The sequence below is a fragment of the Nerophis ophidion genome, linkage group LG01 (assembly GCF_033978795.1).
Source record: "Nerophis ophidion isolate RoL-2023_Sa linkage group LG01, RoL_Noph_v1.0, whole genome shotgun sequence".
Classification (NCBI taxonomy): domain Eukaryota; kingdom Metazoa; phylum Chordata; class Actinopteri; order Syngnathiformes; family Syngnathidae; genus Nerophis; species Nerophis ophidion.
This window is the reverse complement of record NC_084611.1, coordinates 84349218-84367691: the sequence shown is the minus strand read 5'-3', so window position 1 is coordinate 84367691 and position 18474 is coordinate 84349218. Positions and strand designations below refer to the sequence as shown.

At 38.6% G+C, this 18474-nt stretch overlaps 2 protein-coding genes across 6 annotated transcripts in view; one reads left to right on the top strand and one right to left on the bottom strand.

Annotated features, from left to right (window-relative positions):
- The first annotated feature begins 8 nt into the window (after positions 1-8).
- Positions 9-5442, top strand: ubl5 (ubiquitin like 5). The gene is made up of 5 exons (XM_061913898.1): positions 9-172; positions 2626-2694; positions 2872-2955; positions 3039-3076; positions 5249-5442. The coding sequence occupies exons 2-5, from the start codon at positions 2639-2641 to the stop codon at positions 5290-5292; spliced, it is 222 nt and encodes a 73-aa protein (XP_061769882.1). The 5' UTR covers positions 9-172; positions 2626-2638; the 3' UTR covers positions 5293-5442.
- LOC133560808 (proto-oncogene vav-like) overlaps positions 5009-18474 on the bottom strand; it is a 61146-nt gene continuing 47680 nt past the window's right edge. For 3 of the 5 annotated variants that reach the window (XM_061913757.1, XM_061913783.1, XM_061913766.1), the window contains 8 exons: positions 15939-16004; positions 15764-15795; positions 15462-15572; positions 10659-10746; positions 10439-10571; positions 8248-8399; positions 8089-8177; positions 5009-5294 (listed from right to left, as the gene is read on the bottom strand). In XM_061913757.1, the coding sequence (XP_061769741.1) occupies positions 8124-8177; positions 8248-8399; positions 10439-10571; positions 10659-10746; positions 15462-15572; positions 15764-15795; positions 15939-16004 (636 nt within the window). In that variant the 3' untranslated portion in view covers positions 5009-5294; positions 8089-8123. Of the gene's footprint in view, positions 5295-8061; positions 8178-8247; positions 8400-10438; positions 10572-10658; positions 10747-15461; positions 15573-15763; positions 15796-15938; positions 16005-18474 lie in introns of all 5 variants that reach the window. The other 2 variants (XR_009808522.1, XM_061913776.1) reach the window with 2 other exon arrangements.

Genomic DNA, 18474 nt, shown 5'->3' with positions numbered 1-18474 from the left:
CTCGCGTTGTTTTCACAACCGGACGCGCCTTCGACAAAGCGTTTTTTCCATTGGCTGATTGAGCTGCCAATCATCTTTCCGTCCATTTGATTGGTCGACAGAGAGACGTCGCTTTGACGAGAGCCTGCTAGAAAACATCGGCGTCGAAAGGCAACGTTTTGCCGATTTTAAGGTAATATTGACGAATTCCACGCACGTATTTGGAACTTATTTAAAAATATTGTCATGTTGTATAACCAAATGTTGTACATTTTGGTGCGTTCTGAGTAACATGGTGATGCAAAAAGTATGCGCTCGTTAGCATAGCATGTAAGCTAATGTTGCAGCGATACACACGCGGTGGTAATCAGCTTCTAATTTCTTCAATGTTTCAATCAATGTTTATTTATATAGCCCTAAATCACAAGTGCATCAAAGGGCTGCACAAACCACAACGACATCCTCGGTAGTGCCCGCATAAGGGCAAGGAAAAACTCACCCCAGTGGGACGTCGACAATGATGACTATGAGAAACCTTGGATAGGACTGCAAGTCTGGGCAATATTATGATACGTCATAATATTGTCATTTATCTTAACAACATGTTCGTAAAGGAGTAGGAAGAAACAGCTTATTAAATCCTACCATCCATCCATCTTCGGCTTATCCGAGGTCGGGTCGCGGGGGCAGCAGCCTAAGCAGGGAAGCCCAGACTTTTCTCTCCCCAGCCATTTCGTCCAGCTCCTCCCGGGGGACATACTTGCCAACCCTCCCAGATTTTCCGGGAGACTCCCGAAATTCAGTGCCTCTCCCTAAAACCTCCCGGGACAAATTTTCTCCCGAAATTCAGGCGGAGCTGGAGGCCACGCCCCCTACAGCTCCATGCGGACCTAAATGAGGACATCCCGTTTTCAAGTCCGCTTTCCCACAATAAAAGCAGCGTGTCTGCCCAATGACGCTATAACTGTAGAATGATCGAGGGCGAGTACTTGGTTTCTTATGTGGGGTTATTGTTAGGCAGTTCCATTAACCTCCTCCCAGCGCGGTAACAACACACAACAACAACAGTCACGTTTTCGTCTACCGTAAAGCAGTTCGTCCGCCGTAAACAGCAATGTTGTGACACTCTTAAACAGGACAATACTGCCATCTACTGTTCATGCATATGTTACAATAACATCTACGGCTTTTAGAGCAGTGGTTCTCAACCTTTTTTCAGTGACACACGCATACACACACACACACACACACACATACATATATATATATATATATATATATATATATATGTGTGTGTCTGTGTATATGTACGTTTGTTTATATATATATAAACATACATATACACACACACATATATATATATATATATATATATATATATATATATATATATCCTACCGATCTCAGGGCGTACAATCTAACCACTAGGCCACTGAGCAGGCCTATTTATGTTACAATAATACATTACCTAGTTATTAGGGGTGTGGGGAAAAATCGATTCAAATACGAATCGCGATTCTCACGTTGTGCGATTCAGAATAGATTTTTTTTTTTTTTAATCGATTTTTTTTTTTTTTTTAATCAATCTAACAAACCACTACACAGCAATACCATAACAATGCAATCCAATTCCGAAACCAAACCTGACCCAGCAACACTCAGAACTGCAATAAACAGAGCAATTGAGAGGAGACACAAACACGACACAGAACCAACCAAAAGTAGTGAAACAAAAATAAATATTATCAACAACAGTATCAATATTAGTTATAATTTCAGCATAGCAGTGATTAAAAATGCCTCATTGACATTATCGTTAGACATTTATAAAGATTAAAAAAAAAAGAACAATAGTGTCACAGTGGCTTACACTTGCATCGCATCTCATAAGCTTGACAACTCACTGTGTCCAATATTTTCACAAAGATAAAATAAGTCATATTTTTTGTTCGTTTAATAGTTAAAACAAATTTACGTTATTGCAATCAGTTGATAAAACATTGTCCTTTACAATTATAAAAGCTTTTTTTTTTTAAATCTACTCTGCTAGCATGTCAGCAGACTGGGGTGGATCCTGCTGAAATCCTATGTGTTGAATGAATACAGAATCATTTTGAATCGGAAAAATATTGTTTTTGAATCGAAAAAAATCAATGTATATTCAAATCGCGACCCCAAGAATTGATATTGAATCGAATGGTGGGACACCCAAAGATTCGCAGTCCTACTAGTTATGTAATATTCTAACTGATCTTTTTTTGTAACACGGTTATTGACTGAACACAATAAGTCATACTGTATGGTAACACTCGAGAGCATTACAGAATATATAGTGATTTTTGGTTTAGGACATTTTGCTGTGCATTATTAAAATACTTCATGCCACCTTATGTTGTATATTTTTTTTAAGCCATTTGCAGTTTTTGTCTCATTTATTACACCCAAAAATGTGTTGTTTTTTTTACTCTGTCAATGTGTACTCCCGTCTATTTGTGTTTGACTTTCTCCTCTGCTGTTACCAAGTGGCGTTGTTTTACCGCATAGCACAATGGAGCGTTGCATTTTCAAGGACTTGGTGCCCTTTGTTCAGGCGTAACATCGGCGGCTATCACATGGTAACGCTTTAACACGTCTGCTTTTTGCCAGACATTACGTGAAGATGATCGAGGTGGTGTGCAACGATCGCCTGGGCAAGAAAGTCCGGGTAAAGTGCAAGTATCCTTCAACCTGACACCACCGATTTTGAGGGCGACGCTTCATTTGTTTGTTTACATGTCTGAGTGTCAATCATAACTGAGCATGGTTATTTTTAGCAAATAATTGACGAAATGTTGAGTTTCTCCATATGGATTTTGTGCTGTATGTAGCTTTTCCTTAATATGAACATTACAGCTCTGAGGACACAATCGGAGACTTGAAGAAGCTCATTGCAGCCCAGACAGGAACACGATATGACAAAATTGTCTTGAAAAAATGGTAAACACCTCTGCCTCTGACCCAAATGGATATTTTGTGCTCCGCCTTCAAGACTTCTAAATGTTCCTTCTTTGTGCTCGCAGGTATACTATCTTCAAGGACCACGTCTCACTGGGTGACTGTATCCTTTACACAGAGTATTTGCAAGGACTTGACGTTAAAGAACGGCCGATGTGTTTTCTTCAGGGCCGACAGGGATTATTAGTATTCAAGGAGGCAGATAACCGATATTTGCAATAAAAGTAATTTTAAACCTGAATAGTATACGTCAGTAAAAAGCTCTCACGTCCAAAGGCAGAATCTAGTAACTCTAGCTGATTTTGAGAAAACCAATCCATCTTGATGCTGTCGTACAAAGATTTACAAAGTCATCAAATGTATAGATGTTTTCTTGAGCTTGCCGATCGAGCCATGGATTGAATCTGCTCTCATGAACGTGTGCCCTTTCTCCAGATATTTTATCACAATCTCGGGTGGGCCCCATTCTGCGTTTGCACATCGGGCAAGAGCCGTGTACAGCGTCCAGGTTTTATTTTGACCTGCACAGTTATCTGCCCAAAAGAGTATGCATGGGGAAGAATCAAGAACAATACATTGAATGAAGGTGCTTGCAACGTCCTGGGCCAATCTTCCAAATATCCCCTCGTGCCATAATATCACATAATCGGGTCGACCGTCGGCCCCCATTCGTGCAAATGTCTCATTAAAGACAATAAGGCGACTGACAAAGAAGCTCCGATTGGTCCCTTGAGATACTAGGTTTTTCTGTTGTATCTACGTGGTTATGTGGTAGTTGCTAGGTCCTGCCGTGCGCGTAACATCTTACTTACGGAACAAATTACAATATCGCGTACACTAATGTAAAGCATATCACCTAGGAACTCCAAAATTATTATCTGCTCAGTTTTGACCAACATTGAGTTACTGGGTTTTGCCTTTGGACGGGAGAGGTGGACAAGGCTTCAAGTTGTTTTTTTAACATTATTTTTTAGAATACTTATTGGGACGCTAATGTTGTGGTTAATTTAGCTGCAAAAAACATCAGGCGATTTTACAAACACATTTATAACGTGTGTCTAAGAGAAGCATCAACATTTGCATTTCAAAATATAGAAATTTTCCTGAGAATATTGGTAAAAATATGAGATTTATCGACATCACAGTCTACTAAATTTTATAGCAGTTTATGGATTTGATGCATTGTAAGGTTTGCTTGAGAGGAACCCTAAAATATTGCAAACATTTAAATAAAAACAACTTTGGGCTCGTTCACGTAGATTATAGTTAAGACATTTTTCAAGTTGGCTGACATAAGTTCTTCCTGAATGTTACAGAAAGTATAAGAATGTGAGAGCTGCTGCCTGCTCTTCTTTACTGAAATACTTTCAAAATGATGGGGGAACTGCACTTTTTGGGGGAAATTCCCCCTTTTATTCACAATCCTTATGTAAGACAAGAACCCATGTTTTTCTTTTTAATACGTTCTAAATAATAAATAAATTAGAATGGAGCCTATGGCCGTCATTCTATTCTGCCGATAAAGCCTTTAAAAAACATCCAAACGCCTTCATTAAGGTTTTATATACATGCTGTAAGTATATAAGTAATGTAGTAACGGACACATATGTAATAACTTAATATTTACGTATTTGGATCATTTTAAGCATACGCGGCACATTTATTTTGAAAAGGCATCCTGACGTTCGCTTGTTTTTTCAACATCACTGATTATTACTCACTGCAGACTCCTTTAGAGCCGACAAACATTATCACTTACTGTACACATTCTGCTGTCATTAGGTTGCCTACTGATAGAATCTTGTCATATTCCTGTGGTGAAAAATTGTAGCAGTAATAGCTTTGTTAAACATGCGCTGATCTTTCTGATAAATTTTATCGTGGAATGCAACCGCATCACTGCAGTGGCGCCAATGTCTCCCCCTTGTGGTGAAAAATTACAACTGTTAGAACTCCTTTAAACATGCTCTGATCGTCCTGAAAATTTTGGTGGTGGTCGGGAAGGATGTAACGATGCAAGGGGTGTGAGGGCCCATTCAAAAGTGCTCGCAACTTTATTATATTTGAAATCATACCCAAAAGGGATAAGCGGTAGAAAATGGATGGATGGTACTTATGTGTATATATTGTACCTGCTGTTGTAGTTCAGTTGTAGAAAAAAAAGGCAGATAAAGATCAAAATGCCAAATATCTGCGCCGATAATCAGTCGATCTCCAGTGCACTTTGATCTTGATGAAGTTGGTCATGGGTTTGACTTGACCGCGAGCTTGGCAGACGAGATCCACGATGGGATGAACCTGGAGTTGTACTACCAGTGAAGCTGTGGAGGACCAACACCGCAACAGACACACATATGACTTAAATTGCCGCGTCAAGACCACAAGAAAAAAAAACTGGCTATGAAAGACATGATGTAATGTGATTTTTTTTGTTTTGATAATATTGGAATAAAGTTGATATTTACTTAATTATGCAGTGTGTGAGTAATTTTCACCGCTTTACCAAATGTGTTTATTTGCCCTATTTAAAGTGTTTAAGAGGTGTTATTACCAGTGCTGTCAAATGATTAATATTAGAATAATTGTGATTAATCATAATAAATAACTTGCTTACATAACTTAAATATACCCTAAAAATACCCCAATATTTTGACACAAATAAAATTTCCTTGTCAGAATGTCATACACAAACATTTTTTTCAATTTTTTTACTCTAGTGTTATTACCAGTGCTGTCAAATGATTAATATTAGAATAATTGTGATTAATCACAATAAATAACTTGCTTACATAACTTAAATATACCCTAAAAATACCCCAATATTTTGACACAAATGCAATTTCCTCGTCAGAATGTCATACACAAACATTTTTTTCAAATTTTTTACTCTAGTGTATTTACAGTACAGGCGAAAAGTTTGGACACAATGTGTTTTCTTTATTTTTTTTATGACTATTTACATTGTAGATTGTTACTGACGGCATCAAAGGCTCTGCACACTCTTGTCATTCTCTTGATGAGCTTCAAAAAGTAGTCGCCTGAAATGGTTTTCACTTCACAGGTGTGCTTGAAGCTCATCGAAAGAATGCCAAGAGTGTGCAAAGCAGGAATCAGAGTAGAGGGTTGCTATTTTGAAGAAACTAGAATATAAAACATGTTTTCAGTTATTTCACCTTTTTTTTGTTAAGTATATAACGGCACATGTGTTCATTCATAGTTTTGATGCCTTCAGTGACAATCTGAAATGTAAATAGTCATGCCTACTCAGTGACCTAGTGGTTAGTGTCTGCCCTGATATTGGTAGGCTGCGAGTTCAAACCCTGGCCGAGCTAACCAAAGACTAAAAGTGGACCTATTACCTCCCTGCTTGGCACTCAGCATCAAGGGTTGGAATTGGGGGTTAAATCGGGACCCGGGGTGGACCGGTCGCCTGTGCATTGATTGAGGACGTATCTCCGCTCGGGATGGTCTCCTGCTGGCCTCGCTACGGACCGGACTCTCACTATTAGGGGCGGCATAGCTCGGTTGGTAGAGTGGCCGTGCCAGCAACTTGAGGGTTGCAGGTTCGATTCCCGCTTGTGCCATCCTAGTTACTGCCGTTGTGTCCTTGGGCAAGACGCTTTACCCACCTGCTCCCAGTGCCACCCACACTGGTTTAAATGGAACTTAGATATTGGGTTTCACTATGTAAAGCGCTTTGAGTCACTTGAGAAAAGCGCTATATAAAATATAATTCACAATTCAATTCACATATTATGTTAGATCCACTATGGACTGGACTCTCACTATTATGTTAGATCCACTACGGACTGGACTCTCACTATTATGTTGGATCCACTATGGACTGGACTCTCACTATTATGTTGGATCCACTATGGACTGGACTCTCACTATTATGTTAGATCCACTATGGACTGGACTCTCACACTATTATGTTAGATCCACTATGGACTGGACTCTCACTATTATGTTAGATCCACTATGGACTGGACTCTCACACTATTATGTTAGATCCACTATGGACTGGACTCTCACTATTATGTTAGATCCACTATAGACTGGATTCTCACTATTATGTTAGATCCACTATGGACTGGACTCACACTATTATGTTAGATCCCCTATAGACTGGACTCTCACTATTATGTTAGATCCACTATGGACTGGACTCTCACACTATTATGTTAGATCCACTATGGACTGGACTCTCACACTATTATGTTAGATCCACTATGGACTGGACTCTCACTATTATGTTAGATCCACTATGGACTGGACTCTCACTATTATGTTAGATCCACTATGGACTGGACTTTTACAATATTACGTCAGACCCACTCAACGTCCATTGCATCGGGTCTCCCCGAGAGGGGGAGGGGGGGAGTTACCTACATTTGCAGTCCTCTCCAAGGTTTCTCATAGTCATTCTCATCGACGTCCCACTTGGTTGAGTTTTTCCTTGCTCTTATGTGGGCGCTGATCTGCGGATGTCGTTGTGGCTTGTGCAGCCCTTTGAGACACTTGTGATTTAGCGCTTTATAAATAAACATTGATTGACATTGATGAAATCACCAAAAATGATTCCTGGGCGTGGCACCACTGCTCCCCTCACCTCCCAGGGGGTGAACAAGGGGGTGGGTCAAATGCAGAGGACAAATTGTGTGTGTGTGTGATGATCATTGGTACTTTACTTAACTTAAATAAGGGAAATGCCTTTAATGAGGAAATGTGTCCAAACTTTTGGCCTGTACTGTATTTGCTCAAAACCTGGTCTAAGTATTATCTCAAGTCTTGTCAGTTTTTTTTTTGTTTTTTTTTTAAACAAAATTTTGTAAGCATTGACCTGATCAATGGTGTCACATAAAACCCACACCACATCCTGGTAACCATCTCCATGTTAAGGTAAATGAACTTATAATAAATTAATTTAAAATGTGAATTGCCTGAATAACTGCAACAATACACGATTAATGCGAGTAATCTTTTTATGATTAATCACATATGTTAACTTGCTATTTTTGACAGCTCTAGTTATAAGTTGCCCATAAGTGGATAATACTTTGATGGTCAAACAACATGTTTATTCACATCATAAGATGACATGCATGCGCTGACCCTGTTGATTCCGGGTTCTACAAGGGTCCACTTGGTCAGCTGTATTCGGAGTAGTCCTCCTCCACGTAGTTGGCAGGGAAGAAGCCCACCTGGCGACGGCGACCATTGTGAGTCTCTGGAATTTTTTTCTTTTCGTCGTGTTAGTGTGTTAATACTCACCCTGCCGTACACCTCTCCTTTCCACCACCCACTGTGGCCTTTCTTGGACAGGATGTTGATGGTGTCGCCTTCGCGCAGCGACAGTTCCGAGCGGTCGCGGGCGGAGAAGTCGTACCTGGCCTTGGCCACGCTGAAGCTGCGCATGACGCCATCTGTCGGGGGGATCATTTACATCGCCGGAAGTATGGGGTTAAAGGTCAGTTCAAACATAGCTTTAAAATACAGTTGCGAGGCCGCTCAGTTGACTATAGTTTTTTGGCGGTGGCTCAAGATGTGCTCCTTGAGATAATTAGAACAAAACGGGAACACAAACTACTGTATTTTTCGGACTATAAGTCGCTCCGGAGTATAAGTCGCACCGGCCGAAAATGCATAATAAAGTAGGAAAAAAACATACATAAGTCACACTAGAGCAGGGGTCACCAACCTTTTTGAAACCAAGAGCTACTTCTTGGGTACTGATTAATGCGAAGGGCTACCAGTTTGATACACACTTAAATAAATTGCCAGAAATAGCCAATTTGCTCAATTTACCTTTAATAAATAAATCTATATATAGATATAAAAAAATTAGTATTTCTGTCTGTCATTCCGTCGTACATTTTTTTACCTTTTATGGAAGATTTTTTGTAGAGAATAGATAATGAAAAAAACACTTAATTGAACGGTTCAAAAGAGGAGAAAACAGGGAAAAAAATGAAAATTTAATTTTGAATCATAGTTTCTTTTCAATTTCGACTCTTTAAAATTCAAAATTCAACCAAAAAAAAGAAGAGAAAAACTGGCTAGTTCAGATCTTTTTGAAAAAAATTAAAAAAAGAATTTATGGAACATCATTAGTAATTTTTCCTGATTAATATTAATTTTAGAATTTTGATGACATGTTTTAAATAGGTTAAAATCCAATCTGCACTTTGTTAGAATAAATAACAAATTGGACCAAGCTATATATCTAACAAAGATAAATCATTATTTCTTCAAGATTTTGCAGAACAAAAATTTAAAAAGAAATTCAAAAGACTTTGAAATAAGATTTAAATTTGATTGTACAGATTTTCTAGATTTGCCAGAATAATTGTTTTGAATTTTAATCACGATAAGTTTGAAAAAATATTTCACAAATATTCTTTGACGAAAAAAAAGAAGCTATAATGAATAATTAAATTAAAAATTATTATTCTTTACATTAAAAAAATAAATCTACTTGAACATTGATTTAAATTGTCAGGAAAGAAGAGGAAGGAATTTAAAAGGTAAAAAGGTATATTTGTTTAAAAATCCTAAAATCATTTTTAAGGTTGTATTTTTTCTCTAAAATTGTCTTTCTGAAAGATATTAGAAGCAAAGTAAAAAAATAAATGAATTTATTTCAACAAGTGAAGACCAAGTCTTTAAAATATTTTCTTGGATTTTCAAATTCTATTTGAGTTTTGTCTCTCTTAGAATTAAAAGTGTCGAGCAAAGAGAGACCAGCTTGCTAGTAAATAAATACAATTTTAAAAAATGGAGGTAGCTCACTGGTAAGTGCTGCTATTTGAGCTATTTTTAGAACAGGCCAGCGGGCGACTCATCTGGTCCTTACGGGCTACCTGGTGTCCGCAGGCACCGCGTTGGTGACCACTGCACTAGAGTGTAAGTCACATTTTTTGGGGGGTGTATATTGTAGCGTCCCGCAAGAGTTAGTGCTGCAAGGGATTCTGGGTATATATTCTGTTGTGTTACGGTGCGGATGTTCTCCCGAAATGTGTTTGTCATTCTTGTTTGGTGTGGGTTCACAGTGAGGGGCATATTTGCAACAGTGTTAAAGTTGTTTATACGGCCACCCTCAGTGTGACCTGTATGGTTGTTGACCAAGTATGCCTTGCATTCACTTGTTTGTGAAAAGCCGTACATATTATTTGACTGGGCCGGCACGCAAAGGCAGTGCCTTTAAGGTTTATTGGTGCTCTGTGCTTCTCCCCACGTCCATGTACACAGCGGCGTTTCAAAAAGTCGTAAATTTTGCTTTTTGAAACCGATATTGATAATTTTGAAATCAATAACTTCCGATATTACATTTTAAAACATTTATCGGCCAAAATATCAGCAGTCAGATATTATCGGACATTCTTTGATTTGTCAGTCTGTGGCCCTCAGTAGACAAAGTTTGTCCTGTCTTATCTCAAACAAAAGTACAAATGAAACCACCAACCTTTTAGCGTGTTGTTGGACGTGCGATGGGGCGAGTTCCTCTGTTCGGCCTGCTTGTGAGGCGTGTGTAGCGTCGTGTCCACGTCTTTTACGCACTCCTTCAGCGAGTTCTGCTGGTAGAACTCTATCATGTCCTAAAGAAAAGGGAGGACGCAAGAGCAAGGATGAAAACGTGTTTGAATGACACGTACAAAATGTTGATGTTAGCTAGGGAGACCTACCACTAAACTCTTGAAGGCTTTTTTGTCGTTGATGCGGAAAAGGCCATCGCAGGAGGTGATTTTAATGTGTTTGATGTCCATGTTGAACCTGACACAGGGGAAATGTCATTACTGTGTTATTTTCCTGTCAAAATCGAAATAGTTATTTGCATTTAGTAAAAAAAATGAAGTAATTTATTAATACGCGTATTTCCCAGGCTTTCGCGGGACACATAGAATGATGCGGCGGGCCAGATCTTGAGTTTGACACTTCTGGTCTATATCAATGATTTGCCAGAGTGGCTGGACAGGACAGATGAAGTGAAGTGAAATATATTTATGTAGCGCTTTTTCTCTAGTTCCTTCTTCACCACAACAGATCGGTACAACGTCCGCATTACTGAAGACGCCGCACCGATCCGCCTGTCGATCTCACGATCCACTCTTCCCTCACTCGTGAACAAGACTCCTAGGTACTTGAACTCCTCCACTTGGGGCAGGGTCTCGTTGTGGTGAAGAAGGAGCTGAGCCGGAAGGCAAAGCTCTCAATATACCGGTCGATCTACGTTCCCATCCTCACTTATGGTCATGAGCTTGGGTCATGACCGAAAGGATAAGATCACGGGTACAAGCGGCCGAAATGAGTTTCCTCCGCCGTGTGGCGGGGCTCTCCCTTAGAGATAGGGTGAGAAGCTCTGCCATCCGGGAGGAACTCAACGTAAAGCCGCTGCTCCTCCACATCGAGAGGAGCCAGATGAGGTGGTTCGGGCATCTGGTCAGGATGCCACCCGAACGCCTCCCTAGGGAGGTGTTTAGGGCACGTCCAGCTGGTAGGAGGCCACGGGGAAGACCCAGGACACGTTGGGAAGACTATGTCTCCCGGCTGGCCTGGGAACGCCTCGGGATCCCCCGGGAAGAGCTAGACGAAGTGGTTGGGGAAAGGGAAGTCTGGGTTTCCCTGCTTAGGCTGTTGCCCCCGCGGATGGATTTTTCTCTAGTGACTCAAAGGGCTTTACATAGTGAAACCCAACATCTAAGTTACAGTTAAACCAGTGTGGGTGGCACTGGGAGCAGGTGGGTAAAGTGTCTTGCCCAAGGACACAACGGCAGTGACTAGGATGGCGGAAGCGGGAATCGAACCTGCAACCCTCAAGTTGCTGGCACGGCCACTCTACCAACCGAGCTATGCCGCCCTGGTAAAATGTTTTTTTAAATTGAGTTGAGTTTGAATTTTTTTCGAACATGCATACAGGGCTTCACGGTGGCAGAGGGGTTAGTGCGTCTGCCTCACAATACGAAGTTCCTGCAGTCCTGGGTTCAAATCCAGGCTCGGGATCTTTCTGTGTGGAGTTTGCATGTTCTCCCCGTGAATGCGTGGGTTCCCTCCGGGTACTCCGGCTTCCTCCCACTTCCAAAGACATGCACCTGGGGATAGGTTGATTGGCAACACTAAATTGACCCTAGTGTGTGAATGTGAGTGTGAATGTTGTCTGTCTATCTGTGTTGGCCCTGCGATGAGGTGGCGACTTGTCCAGGGTGTACCCTGCCTTCCGCCCGATTGTAGCTGAGATAGGCGCCAGCGCCCCCCGCGATCCCGAAAGGGAATAAGCGGTAGAAAATGGATGGATGGATGGATGCATGCATACAACATGGTACATCACAATTTCCATCCATCCATTTCCTACCGCTTATTCCCTTCGGGGTCGCGGGGGGAGCTGGAGACTATCTCAGCTACAATCGGGCGGAAGGCGGGGTACACTCTGGACAAGTCGCCACCTCATCACAGGGCCAACACAGATAGACAGACAACATTCACACACTAGGGCCAATTTAGTGTTGCCAATCAACCTATCCCCAGGTGCATATTTTTGGAAGTGGTAAATAAAAATGCTAAATGGTTCTACTTGTACAGCGCTTTTCTACCCCTTTTTAAGGAGCCCAAAGCGCTTTGACCGTATTTCCACATTCACCCATTCACACACTGATGGAGGGAGCTGCCATGCAATGCGCTAACCAGGACCCATCAGGAGCAAGGGTGAAGTGTCTTGCTCAAGGACACAACGGACGTGACTAGGGTGGTAGAAGGTGCACTGCAAAAAGTCAGTGTTCAAAAACAAGAAAAAAACAAACAAAAATGAGGGGTATTTTACTTGAACTAAGCAAAATTATCTGCCAATAGAACAAGAAAATTCGGCTTGTCAAGACTTTCCAAAACAAGTAAAATTAGCAAACTTCAATGAACCCTAAATATGCCTTAAGATAAGTATATTCTCACTAATAACAAGTGCACTTTTCTTGGTAGAAAAAAAAGAGACCTTTCTGCTATATATGTTGAAAAATATTGAATAATGCTAGTGCCATTATCTTGACATAATGATATGCGCTCGGCATCAGGATTTTTTTTCATGCTTAAAGTAAGAAATTATTACTTTAAAAAAGTAGTTTTATACTTGTGTTAATGACACTCCTTTGCAACAGTTGATATTCTAGTTTCAAGCATGTTTTACTCAATATAGGTCATCAAATCCCAGCTACAAGATGTAATATCTTACGGAGATCATTTAGGACCAAAACACTTAAAACAAGTAAAACACTAACATAAAATCTGCTTAGTGAGAAGAATTATCTTATCAGACAGAAAATAAGCAAATATCACCCTTATTTGAGACATTTAATCTTATTTAGATTTCAGTTTTTGCAGTGTGGGGATTGAACCAGTAACCCTCAGATTGCTGGCACGGCCCTTCTTGCAACTTCGCCAGGCCGTCCCAAGTGGGAGGAAGCCGGTGTACTCGGAGGGAACCCACGCAGTCACGGGGAGGACATACTAACTCCACACAGAAAGATCCCGAGCCCGGGATTGAACCCAAGACTACTCAGAATCTTTGTATTGTGAGGCAGACGCACTAACCCCTCGTCCACCTCGCTGCCGATATCACAATTTCCAGTTTCTCAATTCAACATGTTTGAAAAGGAATAGGAAGAAGCGGATCTTATTTAATCCCACCCCTTTTCCTTTATGTAGCAGTAACTAACACTTTTTTTCACTTCCTGTTCTCGATTTATTCACAATATATTCCATAAGTATCAACATAAAAAAAAAAAACATAAATAATGAGTGGAGTAAATTATAACTGTTATGGTGAGCTAAATAAGATTATCTGGAAAATGAATGGATGAAATAAATTCAGAATGTTTATTATGATTCTTCTTCTTTGTACTTTGTAAACAATTTAAGTTTTCAAGAGTTTCTTAAAGTGGATCATATTACTACCTTGTTTGATGTCTTTACTTAATCCATTCCATAGTTTAATTCCAGATACTGATATACGAAAGGTCTTAAGTGTTGTACGTGCATACAAATGTTTTAAATTTAAATTTTTTCCAAGGTTATATTTCTCCTCTTTTGTTGAGAAGAATTGTTGTACATTCTTGAGTAGCAGATTATAGTTTACTTTGTGCATAATCTTAGCTGTTTGAAAATTCACTATGTCGTGGAATTTCACTATTTTTGATTCAATAAATAAAGGGTTTGAATATTTTCTATATACATTATATATAATTCTAACTGATCTTCTATGTAACACAGTTAATGAATAAAATGTACTTTTGTAGTTAATTCCCTATATTTCTACACAATAACTCAGATATCGTAACACGAGCGAGCAGTGGAGAATATGGAATGATTTTTCGTCTAATGCATTTTTAGCTTTATTCATCATTGACTTGTATCTTGCCACTTTATGTTGTATAGTTTTAGAGAGCCTACTGACCAACTGCATCTCTGTCTGGACCAGAACCTGCAGTGCCTCAGACTGGAAGTCTCTGCAGAAAGTGGTGAGGACGGCGGAAAATATCATGAGGACTCCTCTTCCTCCTATCCAGGAAATCGCAAAAAGCCGCTGCCTGACCAGGGCTCGGAAAATCTGCAGAGATTCTTCCCGCCCCCACCAAGGACTGTTTTCACTGCTGGACTCCAGAAAGAAGTTCCGCAACCTCCGTAGCAGAACCACCAGGTTCCGTAACAGCTTCTTCCCTCAGGCCATAAGACTCTTGAACGCATCATAATAATCCCCTCAATTCCCCCCAAAAACTGATTAACTGGCTGGAATATAAAGACAATATAACATACATCCATAAACGTGGATGCATATGCAAAAGTGCAATATATTTATCTGTACGGTAATCTATTTATTTACATCTGCACCTTATTGCTCTTTTATCCTGCACTACAACGAGCTAATGCAACAAAATTTCATTCTTATCTGTACTGTAAAGTTCAAATTTGAATGACAATAAAAGGAAGTCTAAGTCTAGTATGAGATGTCCGGATCATTTTATCATCAATCATTATACCTACAAATTTGGTTTCATTCACTCTTTCAATTTCTATTCCGTGTATTCGTGTTTGACTTTTCTTTCTACTGCTACCAAATAGCATTATTTTAGTTTTACTGAGGTTTAAGGATAGTCTGTTTTGATTAAGAATTGTTACAAGTAAGAACAGCGATTCATTGGAAAATATTTGTGTGACACCCCTAGTTTTTTTTATTAGTTTTTTTTACTTGCAGTACATATTTTTTCTTGTAAATCGTTTTTATTTTTAACAAAAGAAAATTGTTGTTTTTTTACTTGCAAATTATTGAGCGTGAGTAAAAACATTTCTGTCTGTTCGAGGAGTTTTGGCAGTACTTTCACTACATGGTTGAATCGATTGAATGATACTTTTATTAGTAGATTGCACAGTACAGTATATATTCCGTACAATTGACCACTAAATAGTAACACCCGAATAAGTTTTTCAACTTGTTAATCAATTCTTACTTAATGCTGATTGCAAACTCCCCTCCACCCTTCTGTCGGACCAGGTAGGTTCCATCCGAGCGGGACATGAGCAGGTTCTTTGCGGCCGATCTGTCCATGTTCCTTGCAAACCTGGAGAACAGCAATGACTTTTAGTGTTTTGTTAACTGGGCTATGGTGTCATACTCCATTCAGCCAACCGGGGGCGTTAGAGTCTTTTCGAATGTTTGCTCAAACCTTGCGACTGCTGTGATTAAAAGGTTAACGCGTGTAAACAAGTGGTGTGAAGTGGTTGTAAAAGGAACACTTCCTGTGGAACTCACCAGCTGAAGGCAGAAAGGTCGGGAGTGGGCCTCTGAGAAAAAGGGCAACAAGGTTAGCTTCTGATGCACACAAAACTTTCAATACTGAAGGAGTCTACAACTAAACGTGCGCTATTCGCTGCAGACGTTAGACCCATTCGGACAACTCGCCTGTTACCAGGTAGAATAAACTCACACTCACGAACGGTTGAACTTTGTTGCAGGGGAACCATCCCGTCTGACCGCCAGCCAGGTTCCTTCCCTGAGGGACGCACAGGAAGTTGGAGTAGCACAGCAGGAAATAGTGGACACAACTTCATCATTTCACTTCCTGATCAGATTGCTTGTTTTGACACAAAGTTGTAAAAATATTTAGATTTAGCCCTTCATATGACAAATGTCATATCATGATAATAAACATATTATCAAAAATTAAAGGCTGTGAGGGGGCACTTTGATATTTTTTGTTGTTGTAAAAAGGATTAAAAAAAAACAACACTTCAGCTTTTTCTATTTACTTGTTTCTAAATTTCTCAAATTTTTGGGGGGGCGTTTAATTTTGTTTTTAAGTGCCCCCATTTGGCCTAGGAGTAAATAAATGATTACATATTTGGAATTAGCGATCTGAAAAAAACTGATAACAAAACAAAATAGTATATAATTATGAAACAAAAAATTGTAAACAGTAAATAATTTAAAATTTTTATTTCATAAAATATATCCTTTTATATTCACGGCGGGCTCACAGTATTGAGATATATGTATATATAAATATATATGTCTTGATTGGATTAATATATATGTCTTTGGATAAATATATATGTCTTGATATGTCTTGATGAAAGCGGATACAACTTCACCCTCACCTATGAACCCACTCCAGGAAACCAACCAAAAAAGAGCAGAAAACGAAACAACATAATCTGGTACAATCCGCCATTCAGCAAAAACGTCTCAACCAACATCGGCCGCAAGTTCCTCACTCTGATCGACAAACACTTCCCCAAAGGCAACACCCTAAGAAAAATATTCAACAAGAACAACATTAAATTGAGCTACAGCTGTATGAATAACATGCAACAAATCATTTCAAACCACAACAAAGCAATTGCAAAAGGACCGCCTACCCCCAGACTAAACGACTCTGAAACCAATAATGAATGTAACTGTCGCAAGAAACCTGATTGCCCTCTCAACGGAAGGTGCTTACAGACATCAGTCGTTTACCAAGCAAAGGTAACACGCAAGGACATTAACACATCCGACACGTACGTAGGATTAACTGAAGGAGCGTTCAAAACAAGATGGAATAATCACAACGCCTCCTTTAGAAACCAGACTTTGCGGAATTCTACAGAACTCAGCAAACACATTTGGAACCTCAAAGACAATAATGTTGAATATTCAATAACATGGCAAATTCTTGCATCCAGCACACCTTACAACAGTGGTAATAAAAGATGCAACCTATGCTTAAAAGAGAAACTGTTTATTATATATCATCCAGATCTATCATCCCTCAACAAGCGCAGTGAAGTCATTTCAACATGCCGCCACAGACGGAAACACCTCCTAGGTAACACATGAGCCAATCACCACACCCTACGCCTGCTTGTACACACCCACTCTGTGCCCTATATAAACCATTGTATGTGAATGCTTCCAATAAAATCTCCTGATGATTGAGGGAACCCCTCATGAAACAGTTCTGTAGAGATGAAGTAGTCTTGTGATTTTTCCCACACCTACATATATAAATATATACATATTTATATATATACACATAGACATACACACACATATATATACATACATATACATATGTACATAAATACATATATATACATACATAAATATGTACACGCACATAAATACATACATATATATACATACACATATATATGGATACATATATATATACATATATATATGTATATATGCATACATATATATGCATACATATATATACATACATATATATATACATACATATATATATATACGTACATATATACATACATACATATATATATATATACATACATATATATACATATATACATACATGTATATATACACACACATTTACACAGTCATGGCCAAAAATATTGGCACCCCTGCATTTCTGTCAGATAATGCACCACTTATCCCAGAAAATTGTTGAAATTGGAAATGTTTTGGTATTGACATGTTTTTTAATATTTTTTTTGCATTGGAACGACACAAAATAAAATATCAGATTTCGCTTATATATATATATATATATATATATATATATATATATATATATATATATATTTATATATATATATTCTATTTTTAGAATGTATTTATATATTCTCTCTTTATATATATATATATATATTCTATTTTTATATATATTTTATATTTATATATATATTTATTTATACACTTAAAAAATGTTTTTAAATATACTATATATAAATATATGATAAAAATAGATATTTTCGAATATTCAAAATATATTTTTAGTATGTATGTGTTTATATATATATATATATATATACATTTTTTTTTTAACATTTTTATTTTATTTTATTTTTAGAATTTACATATAGATAGTACTTTATTGTATCCTTCAGGAGACTTTCCTATATACAGTACATATATATATATATATATACCAATTCTAAAAAAGCTTATATATACACCGGTATGTAAATTCTAAAAATATGTAATGCAGATTTAATCTATTCTCAATACTATTAGAC